The following is a 15,853-nucleotide window of genomic DNA, read 5'->3' on the forward strand; positions in this document are numbered from 1 at the left end:
TATATATAGTTTTCTTCGTGATTGTTGAAAGTTCGATTCTTGACATCAACCATGTACATACCACGTTCGGACAAAAAAAAAAAAAAAGAAGATACACTTGGGAATGAACCCAATGCTCCGAACATCATCACATTATCTCTACATACATTACGATATGAAACTCCTATCGCTGTAATTTCTTTCTTCACCAAGCTTACACACAATGAAAATCTGTTTCGATGTTTGTGCTTCATATTATAAGAAACATGAGATAGTTCTTGACTAAGGCGGGAGCCATTGGAATAGTCCTCATTGCATAAGGAACTTCAATCTTCAAGTGAAACGCAAATCTGTCGACATCAATCGTTTCGTATAACGTATCCACTAATTGCACATAAGTCATGTCTTTCGAAACATCAAATACGAAGGTCATGGCATCTGTAAGCAATCAATTGTGATCTTCTTTCTTCCAAGACCTGCTAAATAAGACAAACACTGAAAAACCAAAAAAAAAAAATTAGCAATAGAAAACTGTTGCAAACATTATAAAACAATCTTAAACTATCTTAAACCATGTTAAACTATCGCAAGGATCTTAAACCATCTTAAATTGTCGCAAACCATATGAAACCCTCTTAAACCATCTTAAACCATCATAAATCATCTTAAACCGTCTTAATCCATCTTAAACTATCACAAACTTTCTTAAAGCGTCTTAAACTATCTTAAACTTAAGTATCTTAAACCATCTTAAACCGACTTAAAAACTCCTTACATTTCATCGCAAATTTTGTTAAATTTCATCTTACCCATCGCAAATGTTCACAAAATTCCGGATTTTGAACGCTGGATTTAACTGAAGAAAATATACCAAGCTAATCTAAAATAAACTAATTCGAAAGTATTTAACAAGTGAACTTACCCATTCTCTTGAACTTCGATCCACGAAATCATCGTTTTTTTTTAAGAATTCGAGGTATAGAGTGAGAGAGAGAGAGAGAGAGAAGTTGGTAATTGAAAAAAAGAGAATAATGTGTTTAAAAGACTTCTAAGGGTATTTTTGTCCGAAAAATGGTCAAAAGTCCGATTTGAGTTATTTTAAATATATGAGGCCTAGAGAAGATAGTTCTAGACTTTTTAGGTCTATATATTATGAAATTTCTCTTTCATTACATACATGGGAATCAATGGTTTTGTAAAAGAAAATATTAAAGTGAAAAAATTTGTTCGTGACGATGGTTTGAGTAGGATTTAATGGATATATAAAAATATCAAGCAAATTGGAGAGTTTTTTTTTTTTTTTGAAATTTTTTTTTTTGAGCAAATTATTCTTGCAATAAAAGAAGCCTTCTCCTCATTTGAGGGGTGGGACCGTAGGGGTGCTTCTAGTCTACCTTTAGATTGTGGTAGTATTTTGTGTAAGATGAAAAAATGTCTATTGTTTTATAACTTTTGAGTTAGTGTCTACAAATTACAGGATAAGCATGAGATCTTTATGGTGTATATGTATACAAAAGCATCTGTCAGTTACTATTATTATTGATAAATAAAAATCTTTGGTAGTTTTTCTCTGCAGGCATGAAGATATAGACTATCTTCTCGAAACCATCCCAGCCATGATAAATCAATATGTTTCCCGTGCATTTATTTCTGCAAGTAAGCATCTATGGGCGTAAGTAATTGGCTTATTCTCATTCCAGGACTACAAACCCGTGAGGCAAAAATAATACAAGGGGTTCCATTTGTCATACAAAGCACTCTCACATTGAAAAAAAAAAAAAAAAAAAAAAAAAAAAAAACACCAAGCAAAAGATAATTCTGTTTGGGACTTATGGCTTTCAAAATCCCTATCGAAAGGAGAGATTACTCGGAGATTCAATCCTCACAATGACCTCATCATCTCCGGATTCATCGCTGAAATCTTCAAGCCCGTGGCTCTCCATTCGGTTTGTAGTTTGCAACTGTCCCGTTAGGCTTTCTCTGGAGACGTTTCTTGTGTCTGAACTCTTACGAACAGAAACAGACCCTTCTGAGCGTACAGAAGCAAGGGGACGAGCTACGTCTGCGTGTGATGGGATTTCCGGATGTGACAAGCTATGCAACGGCTTCACAGAACTATTCCCCGGATAACTTTGAAACCTTCTACGTAAATTTACCTTGCGGAAAAAAAAAAAATGAGTTGAAATGAAAGCATGACACCGACTCTCATAAACAATGCTCGGAACAATTACCATGCTGCCATAAATGCTAAGCTGCATTGCTCTAGCTGACAGGCTGTGAGTGTTTCGGACAACACCTTTTGAGTTCTGGATATGTTTTCTTGGCTTGTCGAAATGTTCGGGCCAACGCATAAGCCCGGCGAGTTCTCGGTTGTAAGATCTGTGTGTCTGATCTACAGACTCTGATGATGATCGTCTCGGGATTTTTTTGTCCGATTCAAAAGCGGCAAGATCGAAGATGATCACTCTTGCCCGTGTCTCAACTAGATAGCAGGATCCTCTCTGAGAAAAGCTGGCTCCTCTAGTAGCTGCAGAAATAAGCAAGTTGGAAATGAATGTCGAGTCATGTGTAAATATACATTATAGAATCGCAATAATTAAGATAAGCGATTCACAATTCGGGGGTAAAGCAGTATCTTCTGAGTGAACTACTAACAGGATATAATTTTTTTTTTTTTAAAGAAACAACGGGACTTTATTAACTCATCACGGCGAAGCCGGAAAAAAGAACGACTACAAAGAAGCCAAAAACAAAAACATGAACCCAGAAAGACAAAAATTGCAAAGCGCTAGACCAGTCCCTAGCCAAGTCTGCTAAAGAGAAAGACTTGAACGCATTACAAGAAATGGTTACTATCTCATGCAGCCCTGAAGACCCTCTAATGGCCATACTTTATAATAAAAGATTATTCAAACACTAAATCAAGTGACTCACATGTTAGTAACATTATGAATATTTTCTAAAAAGCATATCGACTTATTTGGGCTTAAAATCACCTGTTGTTTCCAGATTTTGGTAGCTTTGATGTACGTGCGAGGGAAAAATAGCTGCTGGTGCTGCTACCAGTTCTTGACTGCCTTGGGTTTTGATAAATCCATCTAATAAAACACCAATCGTGTGGTGAGGAATTTCTATAGTTTCCCCTCTGATGTATATACTCATGATTGACCTTTGAGAAACAAGAGCTCTTAGTTCTTGCATTGTTCTTTTCTCAAATATTTCGGGGAGCAATAATTTGACGAGTACAATAGAACTTTCCTGCAGAATCAGAATACAATGAGGCAAAGTGAATATGAGCCATGCCAGAGTAGTGTCATATTTCTTTCAATGTCATTCACATCAGCAACTTAATTTTTTTGCTGATAGACCTGCAATATTGACGTACCAAAGACACTGGGGCAAAAGAGTCATTTAACCATGCTTTCCTAGGTTCAAATCATTCAATTATTACTAAGAGGTCATAAATTATATGTTTGATCATTCATGGATTTAATTATGCAATTAGCAGTAAGCCACAAGTATTGCTGTTGGCCTCTAGGGTTAGCGGAGTTTTAATTTTGCCATTTACTTCCCAGGAGCGCTGTAGGTCTTGCTTTTGAAGGAAAGGCCAACCATATTGTGATTTTCGGCTTTATATAATATAACAATCACGGGAATTCGACGCTCCCGTGACTTTCATTAATGCTGTGATTCTTGACTGTAAACCATTCCAGGTCCTGTCATTACCTGCCACAGGAAGTCTTCAACTGAAGGATCAGACCTAAGCACAGAAAGTATATTCTCAGTTTCGACAAAGAAACAGAGAACCGCAGACTCTGCTAACATGTCACACATGAATGTTTTTCCAGTTAACACTTCGTACAAGCCTAAAGTACTCCCATGAGTAAAAGTTGGATGGAGCGAATGCTTGTTTTTAAGGCTGATACTCGTCCACTGAAAAAAAAAAAACAAAGAAAATAAGTAACTATCTAACTGCACGGCTATCCATTCACAAAATCAGAAGAAGAAAAATAAAGTTATATACGTTTTTATTACCTTGACGACCCCATTGGAAACAAGCCATATGCAATTAGACTTCGATCCCTCTCTGTAGAGTGTTGAGCCTCGTACTTTCATGATTTCTTTGGTCGAACCTTCCAGTAGTTTACGAGCAGAAGAAGGAAGAGCCCCCATAAAAGGATGGACTCTGATCACATCTTTCATACTCGGAATCTTTACTAATGGAGGATTTTTCAGAAGCTTCTTCAAATCGGTCTGCACCGAGAATCCTCAAAGTTATGTGGTATGAACAAACTGTGCAGCTGGAAAATAGAAAAAGAAAAAAAAGGGCAATGCTAACCTGTACAGCGTCATGCAGATGAAGCATTTCCTTTTCCTCCAACAAGCCAACCTTTTCAAGGTTTTCGACATAATCTATCAGATTGTTCAGCACTGAGTATGTTACTTGTCTGGTTTTAACAGCAAGCAAGACCTGAAATACATACTTTTATGGATATGTTCAAGGGAAAAAATGCATATTCACTGACTGAAAATATTCTCATGCAAGATTATCTATGTATACAAGAAAGGTGAGAGGAAGTGACAGAAAAAGTCCTCCTAGATAAATACAAATTGGCCATTAAATACAAACCTGAGGAAACGTTACACGGACATCTTCTAGAAAATTCTTTGCTTCTTCTCCTTCAGTCTCACTTTCCTTGATGACAGTGGAAGCAATTTCACTGTCACCTATATAATACGTGTTTTAATAAAAATATGAAAAATAAAAAGACAATAACTTTTACAGATAAGAGCAACAATAATTGAAAGACCATACAAATTCATAAAACATCCACCACCGTAAAAGACACAAACTTCTCCAAGTACAAATTGGAGAGCTGGAAAAAGATAAGTTTGTAGGGAAGGAAGTACCTATAAAATCATGGAGTTGCTGTCTTGCGATTCTATGAGCTCTAAGAAAGGCAGCACATATATAACATGAAGATTCCAGTCTATCCACGGTAAAATAAGTCACCAACTTTTGTGGGAAAATGCTTCTCTGGAAGTACTTGTAATAATTTGGAAAGTGAACATTAGCCTTTAAACCTTTCCAGTCACACAACGGCATGTCTGAGACGAAGTCAAGTGCCTCATCCACCGACTGCATCAAAATATTTGCAGTAGATTGCGTAATCCTTCCCTCGTCAAGCATACCCCAGTAAGCAGCTTGAACACCTGATCACATCAAGTTCCTAATCAGTAAAAGTAGCTCAAGAATATATGAGGAAACATAGAATTGGCAACATCATCAAAATTCTAGTATGTAGCGTTTTTAAACCTTTTAATGGCTGTTTCTATTTACGTAATTAGATTATGTACCAATAAATGAGAATCTTGTGAGTGCATTAACCACGCACAAGGAAACAACCGATAGTAGCTCAATCTTAGGCAGAGACCGCACAAAGAAAAAGACAAAAATCAGAACGAAAAGTCAATTGAGCAATTTAACGATTTGAAACTTAAGCTTTTGCAAAACAGCAAAGGTTTCACAATCGATATAGACACTTTAGATTCGAGACCAATTTTTACCCCATTTACTCTTCGAATCTGATATGAATTACTTGAATAATTCAGATCAAACAGTCAAGAACGCGACTACCGGAATAAGAGAAAAGATAAATTTATATTGATATACTACAGTACAATTGTGTTACAGGAAAGTGAGCTACGGGAGGTACAAGATGGCCTCCCAGATCTGTCTCTCTCTACCCTCTATTACACAATTTCCAGATACCACCCACGTACTCTCTTCTTTCCTTTAATTCTCTCAGCCTCTAACTAACTTTGCTGACTAGGCACAATCACACAAAGTGTCTCCCACCTCCTAGCACTTTCCTAGAACTTTCTTTATTCGCCCTTGTAGCTCCAATCAGCCAGACAGGCCATTTCAGACCTTTGCTTCTTCCAAACCCCTTCTGCCTTCTACTATACGTAATTGGCTGATGCTTATCAGTATCTTACTATTCAGCTAATTTGTTTATGTTTGGAGGGGTTTTTTTTTTTTTTTTTTTTTTTTTTTTTGTGGTGTATAGTTTAAACCCGACTAAAACATACGAGGCAGTGACATTGTTGATCGAGAGACTACCCCAATGGCCTTAATTATTGCATCCAGAGGGAATGGAACTGGGGATGGATAAGGTAACAAGGATCGCCCTTACCACTAGACCAATCCCTTGGGTTTCTTTTCGAGGTACTAAAATAAGAGATGTATAATAAAAATAGTTACATGGGTAAAGCCTTGACTGAATTGCCAAGTTGACTGTCCCCCCTCAGACTTAAATTATAAACCACGTTGCTGCAATTATTAAGATTTTTGTTTATTCATTAATCATGCGCTGGGACGATATATACCACCACCGGTTCCGTGGAATTGAAGGAATTGTGTGAATTTTGGTCGAATGCACATCTATTAATTGGATAGAAATACAATCAAATTACCTTCCTAAGAGCAGTATTAGTGATGAGTTATCAATACCCTATAAATGAATCAAATAAATCAAAGACACTGATTTACCATTCAAGAGGCGAACACGTATATCCGTCAAATTGAGTGGATCTGAGTTATTATCGTTGTCATCTGCATTATGTGGGTGCACAGGTTCCCCTTCAATGTCATTCAAGCTGGTGATGTATCGCTTCACTGTGGCCCAGTCAGCAGGTCCCAGTTCTTCATCTTCTCCAAGATCACCAAAAGCCTCGAGCGCTTTATTCAGCATTTCGTACTTTGTGAAATCCAATATGCGTGTCTGCCAATACAAAATACATGCATTGAAAGTCAAATCCGAAAAAGAATTGAAGTCCGAAGAACAATGACAGATATACCAATATTCGGGAACCTTAAAGAAATAAATTTCATGAGCAGATGATTAGATGTATCACATGCTGAAAAAATAAAAAGCACACACAGCCACAAGCATATCTAGCGTGTATCATGTTAAACTAATCAGCATCAGAATCAGAAACTTGCAAAAAAATGACCGTACATTACTACTGAGTAACTATCCCCTTATGTGTTAATATGCTTTCTATTGCTTTGCACTCAGAACAAGCACAACGAGGAAAAGGGGGAAATCGGCAACAAAGTTATTAAAAAAGGAAATAGTGACTCTGCTTGGTTACTGGACTTCAACTAAGAACAACAATTTTACCAGGATACGAAACAAATAAATAAATAAAATCAGCTATGTTATGTACTTTAATCTAGCCATTTTTTCACAGTGAGTGGGATCATGAAGAACGTTCTCTTCCGTAGATTGCTAACTTTATATAATAGCAAATAAGCTATTTGAGGATAAAACAGGCATTCTATGATCAGAAAAAGGAAATAGAAAGAAATGAGTAATATGTTCCGAACACCAGTACGATCCCCACCTTTGCTGCTGATAACTTGTCCATACCCAGAAAGCTTAAAACAAATTGTGTGGTTGAACCATTCACAATAAGTGTCAAGAAAACAATTCCACCAGTAAAAAAAACAAACTGCCAAGAACATAACATTAATCTGTTAGCAAAGATACGAATGAATCAAGCTTTATGAACAAAATTGGCAGCTCTTATTGATTAAGGGCTGATCTTTATTGTAAAACTCTCAAATGTATGACCAAGAGATATTTTAAAACAAACATACCATTGTTCCAGTTTCAGAACTTAGGTGTGGAGAGTTCAAGTTGTCGCTTGTACGCTGAAAAAAAAAAAAAACACTCTCCCTATTAGTAGGCAGTTGATAAAATTAAGACAAGAGAAGTGAGAATATACAAAATATCTTACCTTGACAGATAAGGAAAGTGCTAATGCAACAGCCCCTCTCAAACCTGACCATATGAGAACAAGAGCCTCTTTCCAGTCCAAGCCATAGCCAAAGTATTTCAGAAATGGGAATGAAACTCCAACAACAATTACTCGAGTCACTTGCACATAAACGTAGAGAAGGACTAAGTAGGTCCATGAAGCTCCTGAAACAATAAAAATACGAGTGTTTTTATCATTGTATCTATACAGATGGATACTATTTGAAAGATACTTGAATAATTTTAAAGACAGACGAAAAATGGATGTTACACTTTTCTTTTCTTTTTTTGAAACAATAACTTTATTATATTAAGAGGCAACAGCCTGATTAACACAAAAAGATGAGTTGATAGATGCCTATCCTTAGGATCCAACGTCAATCCAGCACGCGAACCCCAGAAAACAAACCACAAACGAAACATCAGCCACTACTATCGGCATAGACCTATTTACACAGGGAACCCAAAAAATGCCCCAACATTATGGACAAGATCATATCCCCTTAAAGGTACAGGGATATGATAAACAACAACAAAAATAGGGTGTTCTCCAAACCCGAATCCCTAATTATATTGATGTTTCACTTGACATATCATAGATTTATTCTTCTAAAAATAAACCCAATTTCAAGTGCATAAGAATCAGACGAAATTCTTTGGGAAGAAAAAATAATTATACCATTCTTCTTTCTTTTTAATCAGTTTCATAAAGTATTAAACACCTGAGTTGTTGACAGATGATACATTCTACAATGTCCTTTTCAACAAAAAAGATTAACAAAAGAAACTGCATGACCTCATTTACAAAGGATAGAATATTTATAATAAATAAAAATACCGTTTAGTTTTCTTAACAATAACATAATATATAGAGTACAGACTCAAAATAAATCATTCATTGTTAAAAATACATTTGACAATGTCCAGTTTCAACATAACAGTACCACATCACTAAAAAACGTGCATTAATTCATCCACACACGATAAAATTGTAAAAGTTTCAAGACATACCATTATGAAAGACATGGTTATCACTCAGAATTCCTTCAGCTATGACCACTCCACTGCAGAAGAAATACAGAGAAGAAAGTAAATAGACCAACTTTGAAACGCAAAACATGAGATATACAATGCGCACAGCATAGTTGCTCTCATCGGTTGAGAACTAGCTACGAGAATAATATTTTTTTTAGGAGGGGTGCACCAAGGCCCGAGTGGTACTGCAAAATCTGGGCGACCTGATCCACGTATCAGATATACTAGCTACGAGAATTATATCATCAAGTTATACCAACAACTTTCCAAAGAAACAACTGAATTGTATAGCAAGCGCATTTTAAATTGGAGAACAGTAAAGTACATAGGGCAGAAAATACTTAGACAAGACCCAAATCCATCGCCCAAGACTTGACATCTTTACAGTGCTACTGATCAATGGTCAGACATACCTAAAGAAAGTCAAATCTGACCCCTTAATCAATAAAACCTTGAGATATAACCATATGAGATATTAGTAACCATGTCCAACGCCAAGTTTTTTTTTATAGAACTTAACTCCCAGTACTCATGATATTGATAGGTTTCTGTTGTGGCTTTAAGAATTTCAATAGTGTTGTAAAGCCAGCTGTAGACATTATCGTTTGTATAATCTATCAAAGCTAGATTAAAAAAATAAAAAATAAAAACTGTATGAAATAGTCTGATGGCTACCTTCGATTATAATTATAGCCCAAATTTTCAAATATTAAAGAAATAGTAAACACAGCTGTATGTTATAATTATACTGTTCCATAAAAAATATACATTAAAATAGAAGAAAATGTTGTACAAGCATAGCTCTAGATTTCGCCAAGATATCTAGTACAAAATGCATGCACGATGAGTCAAGTGAACCACAAACATCACATTGAAAATTTACAATAAATTTGATGAATTTTTCTTTATAAGCAAGGGAAGAAAAAAAATTACAAACATAAATAATGATATACCTTAAGATGAAGATCAATGTGTTTGCAATATAAGCGACCATTTCCCTGCAACAAACATCAAATAAACAGTAAGGAAGATATCATTTCAAATTTCTTGCAACATGACATAGGACATTTCAAATACAACTATTGTTACTTCATTGATAATGACCATGATTTTCTGCATGATACATAGTTCTTTATTTCGACAGCTTCAAAATTCCAGGTGATGAACTGTAAGAGGCACAATTGATGTATAGGTAAAGTAATTTAAGTTGTTACATTTTGACAATTTCTGTAATCACAATTTGTAAAGATGCTAAAACAAAATCTGTTTTAAAGTAGATCTAACCATGTATTTGATCTATATAAGGAAAACCACGAGAGCTTGACATACCAAAAATGATGCAAGCTTTGCTGACTATCAGCCTTAAAAGCTGTCCTCGCTGCAGCAGCATAAAACCTGTTCCAATATTTACTATAAGCCTTCTCTTTCAAGTAAAACTGTTTCCATTTAAAATTAAGGATACAAATTTCAAGGCCACTTTTTTTTATGATGATAAGCCTCCAATCAAGAATACTTGAGCGCATCATAGAAGAGAAAACCTAATACAATCCTTCGGGCAGAACTCATCCCCAAAAGCTAGCTATTAAAGAGAGGGTACCCAACAGGTTATAAGCTCACACACACTAAGCCTATACTTTAGTGATGTGGACTCCTACATGTCAATCACATACTTAACAATGTAGGAATCAACTAGGATCGTAAGGAAACCCAAGTAAATTACAGCTGATATCAGACACGCGCAAGTGCACTAGCAGCCATGGATAAGACGTTTCAGTGGCGTCATGATCTCATCTTTCTGTATGATTTAGCAATGTTATTTATGTATTTTATTTTTTAAAAGAAAAAAAAACGAAGCTAGTGTTGTTTTCATTTCTCTAATTTAAAGAAAAATGAAGCTAGTGTTGTTTTCATTTCTCTAATTTAAGTTTCATAGAATTCAAACTTACATTCCTAAAGTCATCACCGTCAAAACTCCAGATACATCAGCCTCCTCTTGTGCCTGTCCCAAAAAGACTCCAAGAACAAGATATTAGCCATTAAGTCTACAAAAGGCCTCAGCTACTGTTTGTGAGTCTTTTTGAGTGATTGTCAGACCAGTCACTTTCAGCAACATGTAGCTACTAAAAAAAAGATCGACAAGTTAGGAGTGTAACATACCGTGAAATAGGCGATGTAACTCACTGCTAGTGTTAGAGAAATTTCGATCACAGTATCGTTAAAAATAAATCCCAGCCACAGAACAGATGCCAACCCAAAAGCAATGCCAATGGCTACACTGGAAGCATAAAATAGATAATCAAATGACAATTTAAGATCAATAATCAATACTCATCTTAATTTCATTTGACATACGCTCCGAGTGACACTTGGGATAAAAATTTAATTATGGAAGCCCAATTAGAACTCTTCCCCATAACCATTTGAAAGAACAGCTGGTAGACCACAATTGATGTCCTGGAATAAAGTTCAATATATCAGAAAGAACACATGTAAACGAACAGAAAAAACTTGGGGATCTAGTGATAGTAATAAAAATTATTGCTATATTAAAAACACAGACTGATTGAATCAGCATAAAAGCATGCTAAATTATTGGTAGGTGACAAGGAGTCCCGCTAGATTAATGAAAGTAATTACCCATCATTCATCAGCGATTCTCCTTCAATAATTGTACTTAGTTTTTTACTTGCACCGAGATCTTTTAAAAGCGCAACAACAGCTACAGGATCAGTAGCGCTCAGAAGCCCTCCAAGTAGCAACGATGTTTTCCAACTCCAGTCGTAAGGGAAAGTAAGCTGAAACGTTGACTTTGACTATTAATATAGGAAATTTATAATCACTTCACCCAACTTTGGCTTACAAGGAGTGTAACATAACTCTGGCCTAGCTCTTTGTAATTTTTAATTTTTTATCCCTGGGAAAATCTTTTTCAACCAGTGATCGTGACATTCCCGGGGATCAATCTCTGTATTCCCATGTCTTAAAATTTCAAGCTCACCATCAATACAGCCGTCCCTGTTTCTTTTAAGAAAAAACTTTGGCTTACAATACCTTCAAAGCAGATCCAAGACAGAAAGTTGATATCATAACACCCGGACCCGCCAGTATAAGCATCTGTACCATACACCTCTGCCAATATAATGGAAATCGCTATTAATTCATCTATTATTTGGAGGATTCCAAACTACTAACAAATATTTTCATTGTCTACTATTTTAGTGCTTGATATTTTTTTTTTAAAGAAACAACGGGTCTTTATATAAAAAACGGCAAAACCGTAACAAGATTACAAAGCATGTCAACGAGAAAGGCTAAAGGACGGAGGAAACGCTGAAACTACCACCCTGCAACCCGAAAGCCAAAACCCAAAAATAGAAAAACCGAAAAGAGGAAAAATTACAAAGCGTTAGACCAGTCCCTAGCCAAGTCCTCTAAAGAGATTTTAGTGCTTGGTTAAAAAAAAAAAAAAAAAATGACTGGCGTAAATGGTAGTACTACCACCACAAACAATGGCTATGTTTGGTTCAGCTTATTAAGCTTGATTTAGCTTTTTATAAAAGTTAAATCATATTTGAGTGTTTGGTAAAATTACTTTTTCTAAAAACTAAGAAGTGCTTTTGAATATTTTAACTAAAAAGCTACAATTTGAAGCTTTTGTACGTAACTTTAATTTTTAGTTTCTTTATACGCTTTTATCAAATAATTTTTTGAAGTCACCGAAATTTATAATTTATTTTTTACAATCTATAGACACCCACTTTGATATATTTTTTATATACCAAAATATATCTTACTATTATTAATTACATTTTATATAAATAATTATTACTTATAAATATTAAAATGTATTTTACCAAACATTAAATCAGTTTTTGCTAACAGCTACAACTATTTTTTAATAGTTTACCAAACATCCATCTTCTTTTTAAAACAGTTTTTTCGTACAGCTATTTTAAAATCACTTTTTTTTAAAGGCAAAGCTACGCCAAATGCAGCCAATATTGATTCTTACAACATTAATATAGATGTCTTCTTTCAAATTTTCTATTCTTCCTATAACAAGATAAAAATCTAACCGGTTATTCTAATCATGTTGTTCACCTTTTAGATCCATAGAAATTTAAGTTATTTATTTATTTATCAATGCTACTAATCCGCTTGCTTCACCACACCACCTTCAAAAATAAATCTGTAGCGGGGAAGTGTCACATTTTAGTGAAATGGAAAAGAAGGCAGAAAATAGTCTTAGTAAACACCAGTATCTCACAATCAGGAAGATATAGTAGATGGGCAATATAGTATATACCTTTATTTGGTGTATTTCCATTGAAAATGAACTTTCAAAAAGAAGGGCAGGAAGAAAAACAGCCAACAAAAGATCAGGATCAATATTAGCCCCTGCAAATTCCGAAATTTGAACCATTTAACTAGCCCATAATTGAGAAGGCCTGTAAGTCTACATAAAATTAAAGTAGCTTTGACTTACAGATACGTATACCATCACCAATCTTGCCAAGGCGATGATGAGTTCCATATTCTGTAAAAACATACCATACATCATAAAACTACTAAGACATCATTGATTTCAGATGAGATGAGATGAGCAAGACATTAGGATATTGCCCAAAATGTGCATACACTTTATTTGTCTCTCAATGTGACTCATTTTAATCAATACTGAAGTAGTGAATCTTTCTGAAGAGGGTTTCTTTTCGAACAAGTAACTGTATGAAAAGTGTTTTTCGGAGTAGAAGTCCCACAGTAACTTACAAAATAACAGAGGATATATAAGCTTACTACCGGAATTGGTGCTATTGAATATAATTTGAGACTGGCTTATCTAGTTCAATCTAAGAGTTAAAAGGGAATAATGAATTTATGCAACTTTCCTAAGGTGATCTTTAGAGAACAATTGTAAGAGACCTTTATTTACTGAAATACGGCAAAGTTTCTATTTCAGAACTCTTACACACCATACTTTCTTTACTTTAGTTAATTTTACCCCTGCCAGAACCTTATAGCAGATATAATATTCTCGAGCATGAAATCACAAACAAACTTGAAAGGAAAAATCGTTGAATCTATTATCATACTTGGTAGCATTTTTCTCTTCAAAGGAAAAACTATGTTAATTGGCGAATCATATGTGAATATTATCTGGGGTTCTAGTAGTACCAAGAACATTGAATCTGATACCTAGTTCTTACTACTGTTAAGACAATTTCCTCAAGTTATTTAATGTTGCTTTTAGAGATTGATTTCAAACAACTCACAATCATCTATTAACAGCTTCAAAAGAAGTCAATAAAAACCCATAAAGGGTTTTTGTTGTTTGCCATAGAATCTCCAAAGTAGTCAACGGCCTGAAGGAAGAAATCGTTATCAATAAAAGTCCCTTAGTTTCTTCTAAAAAAAAATGAAACAATCTAACACTATAATTTGGTCCCACGCATCTCCAAAACTTTCCAAACTTTTTCAGAGTTTATAAATAATCTGGTGTCCCACAAGTTGTCGCCAGCCCCATCACAGCAATAAAAAAATATTATTTTAAAATATAATATATAATAAAATACTCAAAAAGAAACACAGTAAAATAGTAGAACACGTCTCTACTCAATTTCAAAGGGGTCAATATCTCCACAGGAAAATATTTTTTTAAACGAGAACATCATTATATTAAGAGTAGTGATGTAAAGCATTTCTCATATTAAAAACATGCGAAAACCGATTAAGTGGCTACGGGAAAAACCCGAAACAAGCCCCAAAAAAGTAAACAAAGAAAAACACAGTAAAATAGTAGAACACGTCTCTACTCAATTTCAAAGGGGTCAATATCTCCACGGGAAAATATATTATAGAATATAACAACGAAGCAAATTCAATCCTTCGAGTTTTCATGATTAAAAAACTAATCCTGCATAAGTCAAAAAACAATTGTCATTTCTGTAACAATAATAAACATTGACACTGTTAAAAAAAATTAAAAATTAACATCGAGCAGATATTCTTAATATCCATGAGTTGGCTTTTTTCAGCAACTAATTTTTAATGACTAAAATTGTTTGTTGACTTCGAAACATTGCAAGTAAGTATGAATATTTCTTAGAATTTCTCTTGCTAATAAAAAAACAATCAGATATTGAGGCATTGAATTAATCACCGATCTACTTCAAAGGTTGATGAAGCTAAAATAGCAGTTAAAGTGGAATTGGGACTGTAAGAAAGAAGACAAACCAATGGAGCCGAGAGCGATGCCGAGAACGAGCAAGGCAACAGTGTAAGGAACTCTGGTCCCTCGGAGGACGTGCCTGCAAGCGATTCCAAGCACCAGACTCAACCCGAAAAACATCACCGCGTCCGTAGGGTTCGACGCCGACGCAAGGCTTTCCTCGCCCAATAACCGATACGGAATTGCTGGTTCCGTCGGAAAAGCCATTGATCGAGCGGGAGCTGGAAAAGAGGGACTTTTTATTATCTTTTTTGGTTTCGAATATGGCGTTGAAATGGCGAGTCCGTGACGCACAAGAGAGAGAGAGAGAGAGAGAGTGAAATGAATAAGGAAAAGCTAATATGGAGGCAAAGTAGAGAGAAAGAGGTTTTATATTTTTCTAATAAACGATTTTTGTAAAGACAGAAAAAAATAGCGATGGCAACCTGCTCTTTATTTTGCTCCTTTGTTCAAGAATCTATTCTCTGTCCTACTACATTAATTATTATCAAAGTAGTAATTAATATAATAGTGAAAAAAATATTTCATTTCAAGTGAAACTAAATTATTTTTACGTCTTATTCATATTGAAAAAGTATTCGCTCATTAATTTTTTGGTTGATTTTTTTGCGTCTTATCGAAATGTACAAACTTTATAAAAAAAAAAAAAAAAAAAAAAATTAATCTTGTGATTGACACTTTTATCGGTGTTTACCTGCTAATTCGGATTTAATGTAATAAAAAATAAAATGCAAGCTAAAAAACTAGTCTAAACAGCTCATCTCATTTAAAATAATAATCTAAT

The 15,853-nt window shown here is 34.8% G+C and overlaps 1 protein-coding gene across 1 annotated transcript; it reads right to left on the reverse strand.

Moving 5' to 3' along the window:
- Positions 1–1,498: 1,498 nt before the first annotated feature.
- Positions 1,499–15,393, reverse strand: LOC149404575 (sodium/hydrogen exchanger 8-like). Its single transcript, XM_089604225.1, has 23 exons — positions 15,075–15,393; positions 13,327–13,377; positions 13,147–13,238; positions 11,892–11,969; positions 11,478–11,635; positions 11,193–11,294; positions 10,998–11,115; positions 10,787–10,839; positions 10,170–10,235; positions 9,794–9,838; positions 8,817–8,869; positions 7,786–7,970; positions 7,646–7,699; positions 7,390–7,497; positions 6,533–6,764; positions 4,891–5,193; positions 4,610–4,707; positions 4,319–4,450; positions 4,015–4,233; positions 3,706–3,912; positions 2,976–3,237; positions 2,211–2,506; positions 1,499–2,135 (listed from the first exon to the last, which is right to left on the reverse strand). Exons 1-23 carry the CDS (start codon positions 15,274–15,276, stop codon positions 1,827–1,829), a joined length of 3,423 nt encoding a protein of 1,140 aa, XP_089460351.1. The 5' UTR covers positions 15,277–15,393; the 3' UTR covers positions 1,499–1,826.
- Between the last annotated feature and the right edge of the window lie 460 nt (positions 15,394–15,853).

Source organism: Urtica dioica, chromosome 2, assembly GCF_054948205.1.
Source record: "Urtica dioica subsp. dioica isolate 48M chromosome 2, U.dioica_male_clone48M_v1_H2, whole genome shotgun sequence".
NCBI classification, from domain to species: Eukaryota; Viridiplantae; Streptophyta; class Magnoliopsida; order Rosales; family Urticaceae; genus Urtica; species Urtica dioica.